Here is a 26,292-nt window from a genome sequence, read left to right on the forward strand (position 1 = left end):
GATGAAAGAAATCCTGGGGAATTATGGATGCATATAAAGACTATTGTGACTGAAGAAGCCAGAAAGCCAAACAAGAGGCAGATGAGACCCCCACAGCCATGGTAAATAGAAGAGACCTTAAACACCATCAAAAGACGAATGGCAAAAGGGAACTAGCAGGATGTCAACATCGGTAAAATATTTAAGTGCCATTTGAGCAGATAAAGAATATTGCCAAAGATATGTATAAAGATGGAAAGCAAACTGGGATGCTCAATGAAGAGCCACTAGTATGTGTCACAATATTAGAAACACCCATGCAATAATAAGTGTTAGGGTTAGACATTTTTACATTTTTTTTGCCATGAAACTTATTGAAGCCAGAAAGACTTTTTTTTTTTTTTTTTTTTTTTGCACTACAGTGCCGCTTTAAAATGCAGCCCCTGCCTCCGGTCTAAGGCTATGTGCGCACTAGAAATGTGAATTTTCTCAAGAAAATTTCTTGAGAAACTTCTGGGAGTGAAAGATTTCCGGACCTCCGGAAAAAATCCCCACCAAATCCGCATGCGGATTTGCCGCGGAATAGCCGCGAAATTGCCGCGGGTGGTTCCCTGCGGATTTTTGCAGGCCTTAGGCTCTGTGCGCACTAGACCTTTTTACCCGCGGATTTACCCGCGGAAATTTCTTGAGAAATGTCTGCAATCTTTGTGCAGACATTTCCCAGCAATTTCTATGAAAAAAAAAATAGCTGTGCGCACTTATGCGGATTTTTCTCAAGAAATTTCCTTGAAGAATTTCTTGAGAAAATGAACATGTCCATTATTTCCGCAGGTACCCTGCGGATTTCGGCAGTACAGCCTGCAAAAATCCGCAGGGAACCACCCGCGGCAATTTCGCGGCAAATCCGCATGCGGATTTGGGGCGGAATTTTTCCGGAGGTCCGGAAATCTTTCACTCCCAGAAGTTTCTCAAGAAATTTTCTTGAGAAACTTCACATTTCTAGTGCGCACATAGCCTTAGGCTATGTCCGCACTTTGCGTCTTTTCATGCGTCTCCCCAGCGTTTTGAACTGCAGCGTTTTAATGCCAAAATGCATGTGTTTTCATTTTCAAGCAAAGTCTATGGGAAATGGGGATTTCTTGTGCGCACTTTGCTGTTAAAAACGCAGCATTTAATTTGCATATTTTTGGGCAAAAACTCAGCGTTTAAAGAAGCAGCATGTCAATTGTTTTTGCCATTTGGGCAGTGTTTGCTAACATTGAAGTCAATGAGGAGTTGCAAAACGCAATCCACATCAAATTTCTAGCGTTTTACATACTTTTTTTGATGCAGAAAACATGTGTTTTGGACCAATTTATTGCATGCGTTTTTGGTAAAATATTAATGGCATGATATGTCCCTTTACACACACAATCCGACAATTAAATTTATGAAAATCCATAAATGTAATTTTATGCATAATTATCACGAAGTTATAATTTTAATAAAATACATTTCTTCATCGTTCCTTATGGGAGACCCAGACCATGGGTGTATAGCTTCTGCCTCCGGAGGACACACAAAGTACTACACTAAAAGTGTAGCTCCTCCCTCCGAGCATATACACCCCCTGGATGACAAATCTAACCAGTTCAATGCTTTGTGTTCAGGAGGTCACACACACACATGCATTCTGATTTTTTTTTGATTTTTTTTGATTTTTAATTTCAAAGATTTGGAAGAAAAGCGGGTCCAGACTGGACTCCCGGCATGTCCCTTCTCACACCACTGTGTCGGCGGTGCTGTTAAGGTTGACTTTACAAGGCTGGAGCCTTCACGTGCCGCGCTCCTTCACCATCCCCTGAGGCTCTGGCTTGAAGTGGGAGCCATCACGGTTCTCTCTGCTTTGCAGGAGACCGGTCTCCATCCGCAGCCCTGTCAGGATCCTGCCGGACGGAGCGTTTACCCCCCCCCCAGGGACCTGGCCCTGCGTCTCATAAGCTAAGTATTGAGACGTTATTCAGGGGTCCCGGGTACATTTATTGTGGGGAGAGTGTGTTTTGTCACTTTGCTGTGATTTCCGGACGGTTCTCTGTTTTTTTTTCCTGAGAACCGCGCCGAGGGTGCCTGCTCGTCGGCCGCATGGGAAAATTTAGGCCCCGGCTTCGGCTGCGGCCTAGTTTCGTTTTCTCTGCCCCTGCATGTCAGTCATGCAGGGGGACAGTGCAGCGCCGCCCACCGGCCGTTCAGCAGAGGGGAGGACACCTCTCTGAGATGTTTCCCTCCCCTGTATATCCCCTTGGCCCTCCGGTTCCCGCTCTTGGACTAATCCCCCGCCCCCCCTCCTCACTCCGGCGCCATTTTATCAGCGTTCACACACTGATTGGCGCTGGCTGCTGCAACGCTGCATCTATCTGGGGGTCCAAGCTGTGGAATCCGGAGGGCACACAAAACGGCCACAACCTCTGGTTGTGGACTTTCTTCTACTCTCTGGGGGTCATTCTGAAGGAGTGTGTTCTTTACTGCAGAACCTCCACCTCAGCAGCATGTCTCTCACTAGGAGCAAGGCTGCAAGGCTTTACTCTATATGCACTGCATGTCAGCTCATACTGCCTAAACCGAGCACATATCCACATTGTGATGCCTGCTCTAACATGGTGGTGCCTCAGCCTGAGGTCTAATCCCTAGTGGTCCCTCCGGCTGCTCCGGCTCCGGTGGCTGAACCCGGCTTGGGTAGAATCCTTCTCGAAGTCTATCTCCCAGTCTTTTGCTGACTCCATGGGACAGCTGTCCCGGACTCTGCTGAGCATGCATCAGCCCCCTTTCCAGGGTGCCCCTGCTGCTATGGCTCGCTCAACAGAGCTCGCAGAGGATTCTTCATCTGGTCCCAGACCCCGTTCTAAAGGAGAAGCAGAGGCTCCGCTCCTTCCTCGTCCCGCGGCTCTGATTCACGAGCTGAATCGCAGGACGAGGAGGACTCTTTTACTGTGGGCTCGGACGCTACCTCCATGTGCCTCATTGATCTCACCGAGGGTGATGCAGATGATAGTGATTTGATTGCGTCCATTAATTCTGTACTGGACCTCAATCCACCAGTATTAGAGGAACAACCCTCTCTGGTAGAAAAGCACCAGTTTACCTCACCTAAGAGAGCAAGGAGTGTGTTCTTTAACCACTCCAGTTTTCAGGCCACTGTGACCAAGCCCAGGGCCTGTCCTGACAAACGCTTCCCAAAGCGTAGTTCTGATGACAGTTTTCCCTTTCCACCAGAGGTGGTCAAGGGGTGGCATTCACCAAAGGTAGATCCTCCGGTGTTTAGCGCCCAGACAGTTGTGTCTGTGGCCGATGGCACCTCACTTAAGGATCCCACTGACCGCCAGGTTGACCCTCTGGCCAAATCTGTATATGAGGCGGCAGGGGCCTCGTTCTCCCCGTCTTTTGCAGCGGTATGGGCTCTTAAGGCCGTCTCTGCTTCTCTGGAAGAGTTGTGTGGCGCCCCTGACTTGGTCAGGCACCACTGAGTACTGCACCCATGCTGGGGACAGTACAAAACAGGTAATCCAGAAGGCTGACCGAGGTGTGACTACACAGGCACATAGTGATCAGGTCTCACACATGTACCTTTTGAGAGGACCCCTGGGGATCCCAGGAGGGGGCGAAGCCTCCATCTCCACTCGAGGGATGGAGGGGGCGAAGCCTCCATCTCCACTCAAGGGGTGTGGTAGAGAGCCTGGTTGCTAGGTGACGTAGGCAAGAACAGGAGAGGAGGGAAGAGTGAGCCGAAGACAGTTGAGTGGTGAAGTTCAGGGAGGGCAGAAGCAGACCCTGTAGCTCTACACAATTCTGACAACGTACGCGCAGTGACTACCGACGGGGGAGAACGGTCACCTGGGAGTGCTGCCCGAAATCCACACACAGCTAAAGAGAGAGCAACGGAGTGGAAAGCAAGGAGACTGTCAGGGAGGTACCAGGCCCAAACGGGTAGCAGGTCCCGGGGCAGGGATAGATCCACCTGTCCTTTGCCAAACCTGCATGAGGGGGCACTTTACACCCCCAAGACAACACCACAGAGTCCGCAGCCACGTAGCAAAGTGAGGGCCCATAGCTCACAGGAGGCAAGCAGCCGGAGTGACCTGGTCCAGGCTACAAGCAAACGGGCCAAAAGAAGGGGAGAGAGGCACCAGCAACTTCCCTGGGCGACCCCAGCAGGGCTTCAAGCAGGGGTTACCCCAAAACACAACGGGCTAAGGAAGGCGAGTTGGTAGCCACCCTCATAAGTCAGCCTGAAGGACACCTGGTTCCAGCCTGGTTCATCCCAGCTACGCCCGGGTTACTCACCCTGCCACCAACAGTGAGTAAAATCCCTGAAAGACATCCTGCTTGTGCGTGTGAGTCATTCTGCGACTTGTAGTTCCACACACCTACACGGGACCCTGGGGCATGCCTCACTCTCAGGAGGCTATTACAACTGACTGCACCTACTATCAGCCCCAGGCACCCCTAACCTGCAATGGCGGTCCCCACTGACCGCAATTCTGAGAGTGGCGTCACGACAATCAAAATAGAGGATTTCCTACCTGCGACAAGATCCAGCCGAGTGGAGTCCCTGAAGGTAATGCACCGCTGCACCGACACCGAATCTCGGGGCCCCACAGTTGCATTCCCTCACAGGGACTCTATGCCGAAATGATTGCCTTAAAGTTCCCAGGCTTCGGTTTTTTTCATCCTATGCCATGTCTGCCATTCTGGAGGCTCCTCACCGCATGGCGGTGGCTTCCGCTAATTCCCTCGCTATCCACAGGATCTTGTGGCTTCGAGAGTGGAAAGCAGTCGCTTCTTCTAAGAAGTACCTTGCTGGGCTCCCCTTTGCTGGGTCCCGGTTGCTCGGTGAACAACTGGATGAAATTATTAAGGAAGCTACTCATGGGAAGAGTATTTCCTTGCCACATACTAAAACCAGGAAACCTGTCCAGGGCAGGAACCAGTCGAGGTTTCGTTCCTCTAACTGGTCATCCTCTAAGCCCTCAGCCTCGTCCACTAACTCAGCCAAGGATCGGAAACCCAGCTGGCGCACGAAAAGAGCGGAGGAGCCGCTGCCACTAAGGCAGTCTCCTCTTGACTATCTGGCTGCGCCAGCGTCGTCCTTGGTCGGTGGCAGGCTGTGTGGTTCCAACTCGTCTCCGATCAGTGGGTGAGAGATATAATCTCTCACGGCTACAGGATAGAATTTTCTTCCAGCTCGCCAAACAGATTTTTCTGTCCGCTCCCCCCTGCTCCAAAGCCGCCGCCTTCTCTCAGGCCGTGGCTTCCTTGCAGGCCAACGGAGTAATTGTACCGGTTCCCGCCCGGGAACGGTTCAGAGGTTTCTACTCCAACCTCTTCCTAGTCCCCAGAAGGACAGTTCCTTCCGGCCCATCCTGAATCTCAAGCTTCTCAACAAGCATGTTCGGGTGCAGCACTTTCGCAGGAATTTCTGCGATCGGTCATTGCCGCAATGACCCAAGGGGATTTTCTAGCATCCATCGACATCAGAGATGCCTATCTGCATGTGCCAATTGCAGTTTCACACCAGTGTTGGCTACGTTTTGCAATCGGAGAGGAACATTTCCAATTCATGGCTCTCCCCTTCGGGTTAGCCACGGCCCCTCGGGTTTTCACCCAGGTCATGGCAGCAGTGGTTGCGGTACTGCACCTCCAGGGGTTGGCAGTGATTCCTTACCTGGACGACTTTATAGTCAAGGTTTCATCCTGTGCAGACTGTCAGCGGGGTGTCTCACTCACTCTCGCCACTCTAGTCCAGTTCGGGTGGCTTGTCAATCTACCCAAGTCCACTCTGACCCCGACCCAGGAACTTGCGTACCTAGGGATGCTATTCGAGACTCTACCAGCACTTGTGAAGCTGCCCTTAGTCAAACAGCAGTCCCTTCATCTGGCGGTACGCTCTCTGCTGAGACTCCGCCGTCTTTCCATCAGGCACCTCATGCAGGTGCTGGGTCAGATGGTGGCGTCAATGGAAGCGGTTCCCTTTGCCCAGTTCCATCTGCGTCCCCTGCAGCTGGACATTCTCCGCTGTTGGGACAGGCGGACCTCTTCCTTGCACAGGCCGGTGGCTCTGTCGCCACAGAACAGGAGCTCTCTTCAGTGGTGGCTTCGGCCCCTCTCTCTGTCCCAGGGATGCTCCTTTCTGGTCCCGTCCTGGGTGATTCTCACCACGGACGCCAGTCTATCCAGCTGGGGAGCAGTGTTTCTCCACCACCGAGCACAGGGCACTTGGACTCCGTCCGAATCAGCCCTCTCGATCAATGTGCTCAAAATCAGAGCTGTGCTCCCAGCTCTCGTACCCTTTCACCACCTGTTGGCGGGCAGGCACATTCGAGTCCAGTCAAACAACGCGACAGCAGTTGCCTACATCACTCACCAGGGCGGGACACGCAGCCGCCTGGCAATGTTGGAAGTTCATTGTATCTTTCAGTGGACGGAGGACTCCAAGTCCACCATATCCGCAGTCCACATCCCAGGCGTAGAGAGCTGGGACGCAGATTATCTCAGCCGTCAAACCGTGGACAGCGGCGAGTGGGCCCTGCATCCGGCAGTGTTCCGGTCTTCCCCCTCTAGCTCTCTTGCCCAGAGTCCTGCGCAAGATCAGGATGGAGGGCCGTCGGGTCATACTCATTGCTCCAGACTGGCCCAGGCGAGCTTGGTACCCAGACCTGCTCCGTCTGTCCGTAGAGGTGCCTTGGCAGCTCCCGTACCGCCCAGACCTTCTCTCACAAGGTCCGTTTTTCCGCCAGAATTCTGCGGCTCTCAGATTGACGGCGTGGCTCTTGAGTCCTGGATCCTGACGGCTTCCGGCATTCCTCCCGAAGTCATCTCCACTATGACTCGGGCTCGGAAGTCTTCCTCGGCCAGGATTTACCACAGGACTTGAAGAATTTTCCTGTCCTGGTGTCGCTCTTACGGCCTTGCTCCTTGGCCGTTTCCTTGCCGACCATCCTGTCCTTTCTACAGTCCGGTCTGCAGCTAGAACTATCCCTCAATTCCATTAAGGGACAGGTCTCGGCTCTGTCAGTGTTGTTCCAGCGGCGTATCGCCCGACTGGCTCAGGTGCGCACCTTCATGCAGGGCGCATCTCTCATCATTCCGCCTTACCGGCGGCCTCTGGATCCCTGGGACCTCAATCTGGTCCTCACGGCCTTCCACAAACCCCCCTTTGAGCCTCTTTGGGAGGTTTTCTTTGTTTTGTCTTTCACAGAAAGTGGTCTTTCTCGTGGCCATAACTTCTCTCAGGAGAGTCTCTGATTTGGCTGCACTCTTCGGAGTCTCCCTTTTTTGGTTTTTCACCAAGTCAAGGTGGTTCTCCGTCTGACTCCGGACTGTCTCCCTAAGGTGGTGTCTCCTTTCCACCTTAACCAGGACATTTCATTGCCTTCCCTTTTGTCCGGCCCCTGTGCATCGCTTTGAGAAAGCGTTGCGTACTTTGGATTTGGTGCGGGCGCTCCGGATCTATGTGTCGCGCACCGCCGCTCTTAGGCGGTGCACCTCTCTTTTTGTGCTAACCACGGGTCAGCGCAAGGGTCTCTCGGCTTCTAAACCGACCCTAGCTCGTTGGATTAGGTCGGCCATATCCGATGCCTACCAATGTTTTCAGGTGCCCCCTCCGCCAGGAATTAAGGCGCACTCGACCAGAGCGGTCGGTGCCTCCTGGGCTTTCATGCACCAGGCTACGGCTCAGCAGGTTTGTCAGGCTGCCACTTGGTCTAGTCTGCACACCTTTTCGAAGCACTACCAAGTGCATGCTCATGCTTCGGCAGATGCGAGCTTGGGCAGACGCATCCTTCAGGCGGCTGTCGCCCATTTGTGAAGTTAGGTTTTGCCTACTTCTCAGTTTTCTGTTTATTCCCACCCATGGACTGCTTTGAGACCCATGGTCTGGGTCTCCCATAAGGAACGATGAAGAAAAAGAGAATTTTGTTTACTTACCGTAAATTCTTTTTCTTATAGTTCCGACATGGGAGACCCAGCACCCTCCCTGTTGCCTGTTGGCAGTTTCTTGTTCCGCGTGTTATCACCGGCTATTGTTGTAGACAGAGGCTCCGGTTGTTCCGGTTTTTTGCTCTATCTCTACTTGTGGATGGCTATTCTCCTTCAGCTTTTGCACTAAACTGGCTATATTTGGTTATCCAGGGGGTGTATATGCTCAGAGGGAGGAGCTACACTTTTTAGTGTAGTACTTTGTGTGTCCTCCGGAGGCAGAAGCTATACACCCATGGTCTGGGTCTCCCATTACGGAACTATAAGAAAAAGAATTTACGGTAAGTAAACAAAATTCTCTTTTTTTTGATTGATAATCATGATTTGTTTTTTTTTTTTTTTTTTTGCTTTTTTTTCAGTGTTTGTATGTTTAACCCCTTCAGCCCCCAGCCTGTTTTCACCTTAAAAACCCGGCAATTTTTTGCAATTTTGACCAGTGTCACTTTGACAGGTTATAACTCTGGAACACTTCAATGGATCCTGGCGATTCTGACATTGTTTTTTCGTGACATATTGTACTTCATATCAGTGGTAAATTTAGGCCGATATGCTTTGCATTTTATTTGTAAAAATTTCGGAAATTTGGCGACAATTTTGAAAATTTCGCAATTTTCAAAATTTGAAATTTTATGCCCAGAAATCTGAGAGATGTTACACAAAATAGTTACTAAATAACATTTCCCACTTGTATGCTTTACACCAGCGCAATTTTTGAAAAAAAAAAAAAAAAATTCCGTTAGGAAGTTAAAAGGTTCAAAGTTCATCAGCAATTTCTCATTTTTCCAACAAAATTTACAAAAAAAATTTAGGTACCACATCACATTTTGGAGTGATTTGAGAAACCTAGGCGAAAGAAAATACCTAAAAGTGACCCCATTCTAAAATCTGCACCCCTCACTCTGCTCAAAACCACATCCAAGAAGTTTATTAACCCTTTAGGTGCTTCACAGGAACCAAAGCAATGTAGAAGAAAAAATGAAAATTTTACTTTAACACAAAAATGTTACTTTAGCCATAAAAATTAGTATTTTCACAAGGGTATCAGGAAAAATGCATCATAAAATGTATCGTGCATTTTCTCCGGAGTACGCAGATACCTCATATGTGGTGGAAATCAAATGTTTGGGCACACAGCAGGACTCGAAGGCAAGGAGTGCCATTTCCCAGCAAAATTGGTTGGAATTATTAGCAGACGCCATGTTGCGTTTGGAGACCTCCCTGAAGTGCCTAAACAATGGAGCTCCCCCACAATTGACCCCATTTTGGAAACTAGACCCCTCATGGAATTTATCTAGCTGTTTAGTGAGCACTTTGAACCCCTGGAGGCTTCACAAACGTTTGTAATGTTCAGCCGTGAAAATATTTTATTCTTTTTTTTTTTTTTTTTTTTACCACAATTGTTTTTTCAAACAGGTAGCTTTTTTTTCACAAGGGGATCAGGAAAAAAAAGGACCATAAAATGTATTGTGCATTTTCTCCTGAGTACACGGATACCTCATATGTGGTGGAAATCAATTGTTTGGGCGCACAGCAGGGCTCAGAAGAGAAGGAGCGCCATTTTACAGTAAAATTGATTGGAATTATTAGCAGATGCCATGTTGCATTTGGAGACCCCCCTGAGGTGCCTAAACAATGGAGCTCCCCCACATGTGATCCCATTTTGGAAACTAGACCCCCCCCCCCCTCCTCCCCCATACAAAAAAAACTAGTTTGGCGAAATAAAAAATACAGACATCAGTAAAAAATAAAAAAAAAATAAAAATATATGAGCGCCTGCCACTAAGACCAGTGCCAAACGTGAGAGCAATGCACGAGTCTCGCATCGCATCATCCACTCCAGTCTGGAAGCGAGCAACTGCGCTGGATAATGCGATGCGAGAGGGCGGGGCGGCAGATGAGAGGGCGCAGCGGATGGAGGAGTGGCAGAGGATGGGAAAGGGCGCAGCGGATGGATGATGTGAAATGGCGCAGCGGATGGAGGAGCGGCGGAGGATGGGGGGAGGGAGGTGAGATGGGGATACCTACCTTACAGGATGGATCTAGGCAGCAGGATCGCAGCAGATGAAGGATTGTGAGAGGGGGCAGTAGATGAAGAGGATGGGAGAGAGCAGGCAGCAGATCGGGGAGGGGGGCAGAGTCTGATGGGAGAGAGAGGTGGCACATGAAGGAGGGGGGGGGCCCGAGGGGAGGGGGGGGCCCCCAGAACATGGAGGGGGGTAGGGTGGCTTGCAGCACATGTGGGGGGAGGAGGTGTAGTGGCGATGGAGAAGGGGCAGCTGATGAAGGAGGCGGCGGCCGATCGGGAACAGTGGGGGCCGATTCGGGGGCAGCAGCGGCTGAAAAAGGTGGGTGCGACTGCGGCGGGGACAGTGGCGAGCGTGGCGGCGGGGACAGCGGCGAGCGTGGCGGCGGGGACAGCGGTGGATCGGATACAGCGGCGGGGCTGGCGGTGGCGATCGGCGGCGGGTCTGGGGGTGGTGGTGGCGATCGGCGACAGCGGTGGGGCTCGGGCGATTGGCGACAGCGGCGGGGCTCGGGCGATTGGCGACAGCGGCGGGGCTGGGGCGATTGGAGACAGCGGCGGGGCTGGGGCGATTGGAGACAGCGGCGGGGCTGGGGCGATTGGAGACAGCGGCGGGGCTGGGGCGATTGGAGACAGCGGCGGGGCTGGGGCGATTGGAGACAGCGGCGGGGCTGGGGCGATTGGAGACAGCGGCGGGGCTGGGGCGATTGGAGACAGCGGCGGGGCTGGGGCGATTGGAGACGCGAGCGGCGGGGGCAGCAACTTGCCAATGGGCACCCGCAGAGACCGCTCTCCTCGGCTTTCAGGGACGGACACAGGTCACCGGCACCAGATCCACAGTGATTGGAGAGATAGGTCACAAGACCGGTCTCTCCAATCAGAGCTGGGGGCGGGTGAAGCACCGATCACCCAGCTCCAGCCAATGGCCAGTGCTACAGCAGCACTGATCAGGGCTAGATTTCAATGTTCCAGCCATTTTGAATGGCTGGAACATTACAGTGACTGTAATTGGCTGAGCGGCGTTCGTCAGCCAATCACAGCCTTTAGGTTCGAGGAGGAGGCACCACCCCTCCTGAGGTCAGGCAGAGGTCCCCTCCTTTCCCGAATCTACTGTTTAATTAAACAAATTGGACTCCCCGGGACCGCGATTTCGCCATGACGTACTGGGTACGTCATGGGTCGTTTAGCACCATGTCACCATGACGTACCCAGTACATCAAGGGTCGTTAAGGGGTTAAACTTTTATTTGGCAGTATTTTTAGTCAAAACTCATCTGATTTTAAGCGGTGAAAAAGCATGTAAATCGCGGTAAAAAGGCAAGTATATTTATAGCGTTTTTGTGGTCAAAACCAACTTTGGCAAAAACCATTTCTGCCAGAGGATGCGTTTAGAACTGCAACTACCTCAACGCAAAGTGCGGACATAGCCTTATACTCACCTTCAGCTGTCTTCATCTTTTTCCTACATCACTCTTTGGTCTCCAGCAATGTGTGACCTGCCCGCAGCTCCAGTGTTTTATGGAGGTCACAACTCAGTACTAGAGTCTGAGAGCCTCGTTCTGGCTCTCATAGAACTACATTGAGGGCCTGTGACATAACTTCTGACTTACATCCAGTCAGAAGTTACGGGTACAAGATGGTGCTGCAGGACAGGAGCAACAGTGAAAAATTGAGCCACTGGAAGGTGATTATGACGGGGGCAGGGGCCTCACATTTAAAGCGCTACTCCAGTGCTGACAATAACTTAACGCTTGAGTGATTCTGTAAAGAAAGTCTCATCACAAAGTAATAGTATAAACTGAGCCTATATTTTTGCAGGGCATAATAAAGCCCATGTAAAAATTGCTGCCTTTTATTCTGCAGAAATGCTCAGTGCACGGCTTTACCCACTGGTTTGTATGGCCACACGTCCCTCCCTGGTGATTGACACCATTGGATTGCCTGAATTAAGCAGACAGCTTAGAAGCTCAGGCAAGACAGTGGGGGCAATCAAAACCAATAGGGTGAACAAGCTGTGATTTAACAATGTGTGACTTTTTAAAAAAAAAAAAAAAAAAAAAAAGTGGCTCTATGCCCAACAACACACTATCTGATTTAGCCTCTGTCACCTAAGGTGAGACTGAGCCGAGTGCACGAGAAGCGGCTTCTGTCTGACACTGGCGATCCTGTGACCGCTCTGACCTGGCAGATCGCCGCCGGACAGGCCGGTTGTAGCACTGACTGGTAGGAAACAGCCTACTTTCATTAGTACAAAAATAAAATGGTCCCAAATAACCCTTTTCTTCATCGTTCCTATGGGAGACCCAGACCATGGGTGTATAGCTTCTGCCTCCGGAAGACACACAAAGTACTACACTAAAAAGTGTAGCTCCTCCCTCCGAGCATATACACCCCCTGGATAACCAAATATAGCCAGATCAATGCTTTGTGTTCAGGAGGCACACATCCACACATGCATTCTCATCTAATTTTTGATTTTAAAGAGTTTGAAGAAAAGAGGGTCCAAGCTGGACCCCCGGCATGTCCCTTCTCACCCCACTGTGTCGGCGGTGTTGTTAAGGTTGATTTCAAGGCTGGAGCCTTACATGCCGCGCTCCTTCACCATCCCTCGGGCTCTGGCTTGAAGTGGGAGCCAGCACGGTTCTCACTGCTTTGCAGGAGACCGGTCTCCATCCGCAGCCCTTTCAGGACCCTGCCGGACGGAGCACTCATCCCTCAGGGACCTGGCCCTGCGTCTCACAAGCTAAGTATTTGAGACGTTATTGTCAGGGGGTCCCTTGCATCTTTATTGTTGGGGAGAGTGTGTCAGTTTACTTTGGTGACATTTCCGGCCGGTTCTCTGGTTTTCACCTGAGAACCGCGCCGAGGGTGCCTGCGCGCCGGCCGCATTGTAAAATTTAGGCCCCGGCTGCGGCCTACTTTCGTTTTCACTGCCCCTGCATGTCAGTCATGCAGAGGGACAGTGTGGCGCCGCCCACCGGCCGTTCAGCACAGGGGAGGACACTCCTCTCTGAGGAGATGTTCCCCTCCCCTGTATATCTCCTTGGCCCTCCGGTTCCTGCTCTTGGACTAGGCCCCGCCCCCCCCTCCTCACTCCGGCGCCATTTTATCAGCGTTCTCACACTGATCGGCGCTGGCTGCTGCATCTCTGCAACCTGTCTGGGGGTCCGAGCTGTGGGATTCGGAGGGCACACAAAACGGTCTGGTAAGCCACAACCTCTGGTTGTGGACCTTCTTATACACTCTCTGGGGGTCATTCTGAAGGAGTGTGTTCTTTACTGCAGAGCCCCCACCTCAGCAGCATGTCTCACACTAGGAGCAAGGCTGCAAGGCTGTACTCAATATGCACTGCATGTAAGCTCGTACTGCCTGAACCGAGCACATATCCTCATTGTGATGCCTGCTCTAACATGGTGGTGCCTCAGCCTGGAGTCTCCCCAGTGGTCCCTCCGGCTGCTCCGGCCCCGGTGGCTGAACCCCCGGCTTGGGTAGAATTGTTTTCTAAGTCTATCTCCCAGTCCTTTGCCGACTCCATGGGAGAGTTGTCCCGGACTCTGCTGAGCATGCATCAGCCCCCTTCTCAGGGCGCCTCTGCTGCTTCGGCTCGCTCTGCAGAGCTCGCAGAGGATTCTTCATCTGCTCCCAGACCCCGTCCTCCTAAAAGGAGACGCAGGGTCCCCTCTTCTTCCTCGTCCCGCGGCTCCGATTCACGAGCCGACTCGCAGGACGAGGAGGATGTCTTTACTGGGGGCTCGGACGCTACCTCCATGTGCCCCATTGATCTGACCGAGGGTGATGCAGATGTTAGTGATTTGATTGCGTCCATTAATTCTGTACTGGACCTCAATCCGCCAGTATCAGAGGAGCAACCCTCTCTGGCAGAAAAGCACCAGTTTACCTTGCCTAAGAGAACAAGGAGTTTGTTCTTTAACCACTCCAGTTTTCAAGCCACTGTGTCCAAGCCCAGAGCCTGTCCTGACAAACGCTTCCCAAAGCGTGGTTCTGATGACCGTTTTCCTTTTCCACCAGAGGTGGTCAAGGAGTGGGCTCACTCGCCAAAGGTAGACCCTCCGGTGTCTAGACTCTCAGCCCGGACAGTTGTATCTGTGGCTGATGGCACCTCACTTAAGGATCCCACTGACCGCCAGGTTGACCTCCTGGCCAAGTCTGTCTATGAGGCGGCAGGGGCCTCGTTCTCCCCATCCTTTGCAGCAGTGTGGGCTCTCAAAGCCATCTCTGCTTCCCTAGAGGAGATGCATTCCCTCACCAGGGAATTGGTTGCCTTAACTTCCCAGGCTTCAGCCTTTTCAGCCTACGCCATGTCTGCCATGCTGGAGGCCTCTCACCGCACTGCGGTGGCCTCCGCTAATTCCCTCGCTATCCGCAGGATCTTGTGGCTTCGAGAGTGGAAGGCAGATGCTTCTAAAGAAGTACCTTGCTAGGCTCCCATTTGCTGGGTCCAGGCTGTTCGGTGAACAACTGGATGAAATTATTAAGGAGGCTACTGGCGGGAAGAGTACTTCCTTGCCACAGACTAAAACCAGGAAACCTGTCCAGGGCAGGAACCAGTCGAGGTTTCGTTCCTCTAACTGGTCGTCCTCTAAGCCCTCGGCCTCGTCCACTAACTCAGCCAAGGACCAGAAGCCCACCTGGCGCAAGAAGCCGCGTCCACAAAAGTCCGCAGGAGCTGCTGCCACCAAGGCAGCCTCCTCTTGACTATCTGGCCGAGCCAGCAACGTCCTTGGTTGGTGGCAGGCTCTCCCACTTTGGCGACGTGTGGTTTCAACACGTCTCCGATCAGTGGGTGCGGGATATCATCTCCCACGGCTACAGGATAGAGTTCTCTTCCAGCCCGCCAAACAGATTTTTTCTGTCAACATCCTTGCAGGCCAACGGAGTAATTGTACCGGTTCCCGCCAGGGAACGGTTCAGAGGTTTTTACTCAAATCTCTTCCTGGTCCCCAAAAAGGACGGTTCCTTCCGGCCCATCCTGGATCTCAAGCTTCTCAACAAGCATGTTCAGGTGCGGCATTTTCGCATGAAGTCTCTGCGATCAGTCATTGCCTCAATGACCCAAGGAGATTTCTTGGCATCCATCGACATCAGAGATGCCTATCTGCATGTGCCAATTGCAGTTTCACACCAGCGTTGGCTACGTTTTGCAATCGGAGAGGAACATTTCCAATTCGTGGCTCTCCCCTTCGGGTTAGCCACGGCCCCTCGAGTATTCACCAAGGTCATGGCAGCAGTGGTTGCGGTTCTGCACCTCCAGGGGTTGGCAGTGATTCCTTACCTGGACGACCTTCTTGTCAAGGCTTCATCCAGTGCAGACTGTCAGCGGAGTGTCTCGCTCACTCTCGCCACTCTTGTTCAATTCGGGTGGCTTGTCAATCTGCCCAAGTCCACTCTGACCCCGACCCAAAAACTCACGTACCTAGGGATGCAATTCGAGACTCTGCCGGCACTTGTCAAGCTGCCCTTAGTCAAACAGCAGTCCCTCCATCTGGCGGTGCGCTCTGTTGAGGCCCCGCCGTCATTCCATCAGGCACCTTATGCAGGTGCTGGGTCAGATGGTGGCGTCAATGGAAGCGGTTCCTTTGCCCAGTTCCATCTGCGTCCTCTGCAGCTGGACAGTCTCCGCTGTTGGGACAAGCTGACTTCCTCCTTGCACAGGTTGGTGGCTCTGTCTCCACAGACCAGGAGCTCTCTTCAGTGGTGGCTTTGGCCCCTCTCTCTGTCTCAGGGACGCTCCTTCCTGACCCCGTCCTGGGTGATCCTCACCACGGATGCCAGTCTATCCGACTGGGGAGCAGTATTTCTACACCACCAAGCACAGGGCACTTGGACTCCGTCCGAATCAGCCCTCTCGATCAATGTGCTGGAAATCAGAGCTGTGCTCCTAGCTCTCGTAGCCTTTCACCACCTGTTGGCGAGCAAGCACATTCGAGTCCAGTCAGACAACGCGACAGCAGTTGCCTACATCAATCACCAGGGTGGGACTCGCAGCCGCCTGGCAATGTTGGAGGTTCAACGCATCCTTCAGTGGACGGAGGACTCAAAGTCCACCATATCCGCAGTCCACATCCCAGGGGTAGAAAACTGGGAGGCAGATTATCTCAGCCGTCAAACCGTGGACAGCGGCGAGTGGTCCCTGCATCCGGCAGTGTTCCGGTCGATCTGCCGCAAGTGGGGCACTCCGTAGGTGGATCTAATGGCATCCCGGCACAACAAGGTCCCGGTTTACATGGCTCGCTCCCACGATCCTCAGGCCTTTGCAGCGGACGCGCTGGTTCAGGATTGGTCCCAGTTCAGTCTGTCTTACGTGTTTCCCCCTCTAGCTCTCTTGCCCAGAGTCCTGCGCAAGATCAGAATGGAGGGCCGTCGGGTCATACTCATTGCTCCAGACTGGCCCAGGCGAGCTTGGTACCCAGACCTGCTCCGTCTGTCCGTAGAGATGCCGTGGCATCTCCCGGACCGCCCAGACCTTCTCTCACAAGGTCCGTTTTTCCGCCAGAATTCTGCAGCTCTCAGATTGACGGCGTGGCTCTTGAGTCCTGGATCCTGACGGCTTCCGGCATTCCTCCCGAAGTCATCTCCACTATGACTCGGGTTCGGAAGTCTTCCTCGGCCAAAATTTACCACAGGACTTGGAGAATTTTCCTGTCCTGGTGTCGTTCTTCCGGCCATGCCCCTTGGCCTTTTTCCTTGCCGACCATCCTGTCCTTTCTACAGTCCGGTCTGCAGCTAGGACTATCCCTCAATTCCCTTAAGGGACAGGTCTCGGCTCTGTCAGTGTTGTTCCAGCGGCGTATCGCCCGACTGGCTCAGGTGCGCGCCTTCATGCAGGGCGCATCTCACATCATTCCACCTTACCGGTGGCCTTTGGATCCCTGGGACCTTAATCTGGTCCTCACGGCCTTACAGAAACCCCCCTTTTGAGCCTCTTAGGGAGGTTTCTTTGTTTCGACTTTCACAGAAAGTCGTCTTTCTGGTGGCCATAACTTCTCTCAGGAGAGTCTCTGATTTGGCTGCGCTCTCTTCGGAGTCACCTTTTTTGTTTTTTCATCAAGACAAGGTGGTTCTCCGTCCAACTCCGGACTTTCTCCCTAAGGTGGTGTCTCCTTTCCACCTTAACCAGGACATTTCATTGCCTTCCTTTTGTCCGGCTCCTGTTCATCGCTTTGAGAAAGCGTTGCATACTTTAGATCTGGTGCGGGCGCTCCGGATCTGTGTGTCACGCACCGCTGTTCTTAAGCGGTGCACCTCTCTTTTTGTGCTGACCACAGGTCAGCGCAAGGGTCTCTCGGCTTCTAAACAGACCCTAGCTCGTTGGATTAGGTCGGCCATATCCGATGCCTACCAGTGTACTCGGGTGCCTCCCCCGCCGGGGATCAAGGCACACTCGACCAGAGCTGTCTGTGCCTCTTGGGCTTTCAGGCACCAGGCTACGGCTCAGCAGGTCTGTCAGGCTGCCACTTTGTCTAGTCTGCACACCTTTTCAAAGCACTACCAAGTGCATGCTCATGCTTCGGCAGATGCGAGCTTGGGCAGACGCATCCTTCAGGCGGCTGTCGCCCATTTGTGAAGTTAGGTTTTGCCTACTTCTCAGTTTTCTGTTTATTCCCACCCATGGACTGCTTTGAGACGTCCCATGGTCTGGGTCTCCCATAGGAACGATGAAGAAAAAGAGAATTTTGTTTACTTACCGTAAATTCTTTTTCTTATAGTTCCGTAATGGGAGACCCAGCACCCTCCCTGTTGCCTGTTGGCAGTTTCTTGTTCCGCGTGTTATCACCGGCTATTGTTGTAGACAGAGGCTCCGGTTGTTCCGGTTTTTTGCTCTATCTCTACTTGTGGATGGCTATTCTCCTTCAGCTTTTGCACTAAACTGGCTATATTTGGTTATCCAGGGGGTGTATATGCTCAGAGGGAGGAGCTACACTTTTTAGTGTAGTACTTTGTGTGTCCTCCGGAGGCAGAAGCTATACACCCATGGTCTGGGTCTCCCATTACGGAACTATAAGAAAAAGAATTTACGGTAAGTAAACAAAATTCTCTTTTTACGCATCATCCAGATTGTCCCATGTTCCTCAGGGTTTCCTTCTGTGCATTGTTCTAAGCCCAGTTAAAGATATTTTGGGCTCTGATTATAACGATACATATTGTCGTAGACCTATTTGTTCCAACTCGTAACGTGTATACTATACCTGCTCCACCTTAGTGGAACACATATTTTTGTTTGCATACACAGGAGCCTTGTTTTTTCCTTCTTTGTGCTATCGATTGTTCAGTGAGCGCTCCTGTGGAGCAGCATGTCCGTGCCCGATTCTAGTCTACTCAATCCTTCCTTTTTATCAGGATGAAAGCTCAGGAATTCCTGCGTCTATTGAAGCCATGGTGGATGAGGTGACAGACTCCCCTGCCAGTGATGAGGTGAGGCGAAGATGGGGAGCGGGACAACTCCTATAGAAATGGAGATGTTTTGTCAGATTAAATTAAAATATAAATAAAATTGGATATATTACAATTACAGAAAGTGCCCTTCCATAGTTTTTTTTGTAGTGTGGTTTTTTTTTTTTTTTTTTTTTAAAACCTTTTTATGTACTTGAAAAATATCAAAAATTTGAACAAAATATCTATTTTATTGGTTTTGTTTTTTCAGAAAATAGACTGCGGAGAGAAGCGTTCTTCAGATGGATTTACCACCCATCATGCACTCAGACAAGCACAGCTATCCAAAGAACTGATTGAGCTGAATAAAGCATTGGTTCTGAAGGAAACCCTGGCAAAGAAGATGGTGCAGAACGACAGTCAGCTGGAACCTATGCAGGGCGAATACCTGGTAAACATCCGCAATTGTCACCTGGGACATTGGGACTTGTTCTGTTGTAGTAAATCCTATTACTTCACAATCAAATAGAAAAGCCAAATCCTACAACCTTGAATATTGCATGCATACATGCATACCTTTTCTCCTGACTGTGCAGTTTTAGAACATCCAACACAAGTCCTACAGGGAGTCACATACATGGACACAAAGCAGAAAAACTGCACCCTAAAAATGACCTTGTTTAAACAATTTGGCCACTGTCCCACATCTCAGCCCTCAGATCTCTTCCTGCCTGACCATTCTCTTTTTAATATGATAAGTCCTTGTTTTGTGTGCAGAATAATATAAAGACCTTAGAAACTGAAGTGGGCGCTCTACAAAAGGAGAAGGAAGAACTAATACTTGCTCTTCATTCGGCCAAAAAAGATACTAATCAAGCAAAGTGAGTGATCTGTAAATATTTTCTCCAAATTCACAAACGTGTGTATTTTTTCCAATATATATTATTACTGCATTAAAGTTTAAAATATTAAATCTAGAAAATGCCTGTTACAAACCTTAAAGGGACCTGTCGGCAAAAAAAATCCTTAAATTACCTGTTGATATAGTGGTAATCTGCAGGTGAATAGTCATGTCCAGCAAGCTTACAGGAGCTGCGGCTACAGGGAGAAAATAAAGTTCTATTCTCCTTGCAGCCGCTTGCTTCCTGTCATTGGATGGTGTAGGGAGCGTTTAGTCTCTGCTTTCTTCAGTGAGTTTGGTATTGCTTCCCCTGCACCATGATTGACAACCTGCTCTGCACACAGTCAATGTGCAGGGCTGCTATCTCCATTTATTAGACTAATATGCAGCCATAGTGAACACCACAGGGAAGTATTGTGATTAGCAGCTTCTCTGTTGGCTTCCCATTGCTGAGAACATTTTCGGTGATAGGAGAGACCACTTGACAGTCAGGGATGCTTCACAATGATCCAATAAAAATGCTTTTCAGCTGAATTCGAAGAGGACTCTAGTGTGGAATGGAAAGGGCCTTATGCCTGCCAAAAGCACAAGTTTCCAGACAATTTCTTTTGTTTGTGCAGACTCAAAGCCAGGACAATGGCTTGGGTTTTTTTTTTCAATCGCCATGACAGCGCTACCAGAGAGGTCCACCCCTCAATTTGGACAGGAAACCCACTAAAATAAAAGGGCGGCACCTCTCTTCCGCAACACTTCGCTTTGCTGTCCCAGGATGGGTGACCCAGAAGTGCTATAGCACTGCCACAGTGAAAGACTGCTAGGGGTTCTTTATTTGATATCAGGGACCTTCTGATATCCTGCGGAGGGTAACTCTTAGCAGTGGTTTACGCCGGACATTAGCCGGGTCTGTGTCCTGCCAGAGAATTTCTGGCAGTGGTATATGCTGGCTGCCGGGTCTGTCCTGCCTGGCTCTGCCAGCGGTTGTACACGCCGGATTGCTGACCGGCTCTGTGTCTTGCAGTTGTAGGTTGTAAACACCGGTGTTGTGCACTGGGTCTGTGTTCCACAGCATGCAAAGCTGTGGTTGTACACACCGGTCACTTACCATGTAAGGAGGACGCGCGGGCTCTGGCGAGGTGGCTGAGATCCTGGAGCATCCAGGATGTGACATCGGCCGGAAATTTTCTGACGCAACTTACGGTAAGATGGCGCTGCCCTTCGCTGCTGGATATGAAAACCCCAGGACGGTATCAGTCGTTGCTTCTGGCGGTTTCGCTGTGGAGATGCGGACCATGGATCAGGAGCCTTGGCAGCAACACTAGTCGTCGCCACCACCCTCGTTACCCAGACACAGTGGAGTGAGTCGCTCGGGCAGTACTCGGTGCTCAAAAGGTTTCTGCAGGGGTCTTCCAGCCTCCTGCACAAGGGAGAAGAAAAGCCTTGTACAGACTCGGGGGTGGGTCATTTTTGGCTATCCTTCTGTCTTGTCCTGTAGGATACACCAAAGAGAACTGAAAAGATCCACAATAGAGAATGCTCTGTGTAAGACCTCTTTACCCTCAGGGTCAGATAAAAAGCTGTGCCAAGCCTGTATTCCGAAGAGAGTCGCTGAGGAAGTCCAAGGATTTTAGAGTTGTCTCCATGACATCAAGGCAGAAATCAACCAACCCAGCACTGGCTCATTCCCTGGCAAACAGAAGGCTAGGACTAAAGTCCAGTTTCTCATCATCTGATTCTGGTTCTTCTGACACTCCTTCCTCAAAGAGGATCTGGAAGGCAGGCCCTGGTTCCCAACCTCAGATGTTCCTCGTCTAGTAAAGGCAGTCCGTACCACAATGGTGTTAGTGGACACCAAAGGCCAGGAATCTTTGGAGGAGCTTATGTTTAGTGGCTTAGAGCATAAACAGAAGCGCTCCTTCTCCATCCATTCCAAAATTAAACAGTTGCTGTGGATCAATGGGAGAAGCCGGATAAGAAACACTTTGTCCTCTTCATTTCGGGCGAGGTACCTGTTTCAAGACGAGGATTCTACTCTTTGGGACCATTGTCCAAAAATCGATGTGGTGGTCTCTGTCAGCCAAAAATTTCGCCATTACCATTTGAGGATGTGGGTACCTTGAGGGATCCACTGGATAGGAGGGCAGATGCCTACTTAAAGACAGCCTGGAAATCCTCAGCAGGTGCACTTAGGCCATCGGTAGCAGGAACCTGTGTGGCTCGCTCCCTGATGGTCTGGATGGAGCAGTTGGAAGACCATTTGAAGGCTGACATTCCCCGGGAGCAGTTATTGCATACCTTTTCCCAAGTTAAGGACGCCGCAGCTTTTCTTGCAGACTCATCGGTTGATACCATTCGTCTTACAGAAAAGGCGGCGGCTATGCCTAACTCAGCCAGAAGGGCACTTTGGCTAAAGTGCTGGCCCGGGAACTCAGTCAAAGGCCTGTGTGTGTGTGTGTGTGTGCGTGGTACCATGCAATGGTGATTTCCTATTCGGTAAGCCACTAGATGATATCCTTGAGAAGGCTGGAGAGGAAGAAGGGTTTTCCCACTTTTCCTTCTGTTTCCTTTAGAACCAACTCCTTCAGGAAAGATACCTGAAGAGGAACACTGCGCCACAGGAGCGGTGGCCAGAAAAGAAAAAGACAGTCAGGGTTTGTTTGACCCTTCCGAGGGAGGTAAGAAGTCTGGCCGGTAGTTCACCTCCCACACACCGGAGGAGCGGTGTTTTTTTTTTTTTTTTTTTTTTTTTTTTTTTTTTGCATGGCAGGCTATTTCCTCCAGCCCCTGGATTAATTTGTAACTTTCATCGACACAACCCCCACCCCCCCAAAGAGTCGCTCATTTTTACATCACTTGGCAGATCTTGGAGTACCATTTAGCCCTGCAGCAGGAAGTGCAAGAGCTTGTCCAAAAAATCAGTACTGGTTAAGTTCCCGAGGGAGAAGAGGGCCAAGGTTTCTATTTCCCCCCCCCCCCCCCCCCTCTTTTTGTTACCAAATCCAAATGGGACATTCAGGACTATCAACTTGAAAAGATTGAATCGTTCCTGACCCTACGTCACTGCAAAATGGAGTCAGTGCGGTCCGCGGTGAAACTCATCTTTCCACGGTGTTGCTTACTATCACATCCTGAGCCACCAGCCGTTTTTGAGGGTGGCTCTGCGAATCAATGGACAAATAACGCACTTGCAGTTCTGGGACCTTCCATTTGGCCTAGCCATGGCTCAGTGTTTACCAAGGTGATGGCAGAGGTCACGGCACAAATCCGAGAACAGGATGTTTTGATAGTTCCATATCTGGATGACTTCCTCATAGTCTGCACCTCAGAAGTGCACTGTACAGGTCAGGTGCAGGTGGTCATCTCTGTCCTGCAACAGTTGGGCTGGATAGTCAACCTAAACAACTCACATTTTGACTCCACTCTCCAGCCAGGTTTTTCTCGGCCTGATCCTGGGCTCCACAGTTCAGCGATGCTTTCTGCCCCAAGACAAAATGGCTTCACTACAGGCAAAAGTGCAAGAAGTTATCTCTGCTCCGGTCCTGGCCCTTGAGGCCATGTCCCTACAGGGGTCCCTTGTTTCTTGTATTCAAGCCGTCCCCTGGGCCCAGTTACGTTCCCAGGTGCTGGAGAGGGAGGTTTTGCTTGCACAGATACAATTGGGCGAGTGTTTGGACCCTATCGTAACTCTCCTCCCTGGTCTGTCGCTCACTCTGGTGGTGGCTACAAACCCAGAACCTGCAGGAGGGTGTACCTTGGGCACTCAAAGTTTCAGATACAGTGACCACAGATGCCAGTGCACAGGGCTGGGGAGCGCACCTACGAGGTCACTTCATTCAAGGGAACTGGAGTCCTTTTGGAGGGTAGGGGGGTCTTCCAATTACAGGGATCTTTTGTGCCATAGGGAAAGCTCTTCGAGCTTTCCTCCCCCCTCCTGACAGGTCGTCATGTACACGTCCTGTCGGACAACAGAGTTGCAGTGTCTTACATAAATCACCAAGGGGGGACACGGTCGCATACTCTTATGGAGCTCACTTAGCAGATCTTTCTCTTCGCAGAAACGCACCCAGCTTCCCTCACGGCCTTGCACATCATGGAGGTGGACAACACAGCGGCTATTTATTTTTTTTCCCCTTTGTCGCACTCAGGTTCGTCAGGGGTAATGGTGCCTTCACCCGGACGTCTTCAGCAGCATAACAACATGTCTTTGGGGCCTTCCGATTCTAGCTCTATTTGCAACCAGGCCCAACCGCCAGGTTTTGCTCCCTGAATTCGCACAACAGGCATTGGTCGGTAGACTCATTTCAGATCCCGTGGGGGTCGGACTCCTTTACTCCCATGGTTTTAATCCCGGCAGTATTACAAAGGATCAGGGAGGATGGGGCCCAGGAGGACATGGTTTTACTGGCTCAGGAGAATGTCGGTGTCTGCTCCTTGGGTTTTGCCAGGGAGGCTGGATCTCCTCTCCAAGGGCCTGCTTCTACATCCTCTGGTTTCCAACCTCCACCTGACTGCTTGGCATTTTGAGAGGCACTTTGAGGCATTTTGAGAGGTTATTAGAAGGTAGTTTTTTTTCATCGGGCCTGACTACCAGCAGGAAGCTTTCCACCACTATAATTTATGCTAGGGTATGGAGAAGGTTTCTCTCCTCTACAGGTAGCTCACCAGGGGGTATAGCTCCGCTCCTAAAAATTCTGGAGTTTCTCCATTGAGGGTTGGACTTAGGATTGTCAGTACCTCGAAGGTGCATGACTCTGAGCCTTGTACATTTGCGACTTTGCAGGGAATAGATGGGTTAGATCAGGGGTGGGCAATTAAATTTCTCATGGGGCCGCATGAGAACTTGGGTTCCTTTTTAGAGGGCCGGACTAATATAATTAATTCCATTCTACCCAATACTGTATAATATATATATATATATATATATACACATTACATCACTATATACTGCCCCTGTAAAACTACATTACATTCCTATATACTACATCACTACACCCAAATATTACACCAGTTACCCCCACAATTAACCCCCTCCCCCCCTCCCTTCAGGTTATTAGTGACCACTCCCCTCTCCTTCCTCAGGCACATCCGTACGGGTCCCCCGCTGAGCTGCTTCTTCCCGGGTACGGGCCCTGGGTGCGCCGCTGCTTCTCTGTCCAGGCACCGGCTGGTGCCGCTTCTCTTGCCGGGCGGGAACTTTTCAAATTACACACACGTGCTGTACTGCCGACATCAGCGCGCGTGTGTGTGTCACAGAGAAAGCTGCCGGGCAAGGAACAGAGGACCGATCCTGAAGCTCCGCACAGTGTAGCAGCGCAACACAGGAATCTGTCCTCTGTTTCCTGCCCGGCAGCTTTCTCTGTGACACGCGCGCGCTGATGTCAGTACGGCGCGCGTGTGTCATTTGAGAAGTTGCTGCCCGGCAGGAAAAGCAGCACCACGTCTCCAACTCTGATCTACTGGGCGAGCCGGTCACAGTAGGCAGGCCGGATGTGGCCCGCGGGCTGCCCCTTTCCCAGGTCTGGGTTAGTCTCTGTATCCTCCTGTCAGACCCTAGTACCTTGCCTAGCCTTTCCCACTTGGGACCTTAATTTTGGTTTTTTGGACGCACTTAGGGGTCCCACCTTTGAGCCCATTTCTTGATCTTTGGTTAGATTACTCACACTCAAGGTGGCACTTCTAATTGCACTGACCTCAGCCTGTAGGGTTTGTGACCTTCAGGCTTTCAATAATTCCTCCGTACACCCAGGTTAAGGAGGATAGTTATTCTGCGCACTGACCAGGCCTTTCTACCAAAGGTGGCAGGTACGTTCAATCCTTCACAGGAGATTATTCTTCCCTCCTTCTGCCCCTCTGCACAGAAAGGAGAAATTTCATTCCCGGGATGTTAGAAGGGCTCTTCACAATTTAGATGGCACTGCATCTTGGCGGAAGAGTCAGTCACTTTGTTTTTTTTTTTCACAGACCTAGGAGAGGTTGTGCGGCCTCTAAGGGGTCCATTGCGTGTTGGGTTAAGGAGGCCATTAAAGTGGCTTGTACAGCTCAGGGGGTCCCACTGCTTCAGAGAATCACAGCTCCCTCTCCTCGGTCTGTTTCAACCTCCTGGGCGAAACAGGCAGACGTGCCTCTAGATCTTATTTGGAAAGCCGCCACTTGGTCTTCACAACCACTTCTTTTTTTTTTTTCCTTTCCTGGTATTCCTCTGTGCTGTGCTCTGTAACCTATCTGATGCGGAAGAGAGGTGCTGCACTTTTTATTTTAGTGGGTTCCTGTCCAATTGAGAGGTGGCTCTGGAAAACCCCATTACCGGTAAGTAACTTTGTTTTCCCCTTCTGTTGCAGTTTTGATGCTTGTATTACCTCCACATTATTTTTGCGGTCTCTCAATTCTTTGAGTATTACTGCTCAGTTTGCACTAGGTTTAAACCAAGAAGCAGAAAAATTACATTTTGCTATTTTTATTTAAATGGGGGAAACAAGCTGTCAGGTTTATATGTAAACTGAGGACAAAACGCTGTAGGGTTGAAACATTGAACCAAGGGATGTCACTCATTACATTGTGTGCTATTGCCTCATTGGATTCAGGGTCTGGTTTCTTACAGTAAGCTGCTCTCAGATGAGTTGGCACAAAGCTGCTGATAGATTCCCTTTTTAAATTGCTAAATCCTCTTCTTTTTTACAGGCTGAGCGAACGAAGACGAAAAAGGTTGCAAGAGCTTGAGGGTCAAATGGCCGATCTGAAGAAAAAGCTGAATGAACAATCAAAGCTACTGAGGTTAAGAGAGTCCACCGAGAAGACTGTAGGCAAACTCAATCAAGAGATCCAAGTAAGTTTTACAGTGTGCCCCCCCCCCCAACCTCATAACAAAAGGAAAATTATTTTCCTTCCACAGATTTAAATCTGACAATCTTGTCTCAGATGAAGCAGATTTTCAGCTGATGGCATATTTGGTGTTATCAGCATGACAATACTCATTAACAGGATCTGGATGATCT

General features: G+C 50.7%; 1 protein-coding gene across 2 annotated transcripts in view; it reads left to right on the top strand.

The window, feature by feature from the left end:
• The window catches only part of KIF4A (kinesin family member 4A), a 187,289-nt gene that overhangs the window by 104,443 nt on the left and 56,554 nt on the right, over positions 1–26,292 (top strand). For both annotated transcript variants that reach the window (XM_075324006.1, XM_075324007.1), the window contains exons 14-17: positions 18,370–18,444; positions 18,674–18,853; positions 19,180–19,283; positions 25,979–26,123. In XM_075324006.1, the coding sequence (XP_075180121.1) occupies positions 18,370–18,444; positions 18,674–18,853; positions 19,180–19,283; positions 25,979–26,123 (504 nt within the window). The remainder of the gene's footprint in view (positions 1–18,369; positions 18,445–18,673; positions 18,854–19,179; positions 19,284–25,978; positions 26,124–26,292) is intronic.

This window comes from Anomaloglossus baeobatrachus, chromosome 9 (assembly GCF_048569485.1).
Source record: "Anomaloglossus baeobatrachus isolate aAnoBae1 chromosome 9, aAnoBae1.hap1, whole genome shotgun sequence".
NCBI lineage: Eukaryota > Metazoa > Chordata > Amphibia > Anura > Aromobatidae > Anomaloglossus > Anomaloglossus baeobatrachus.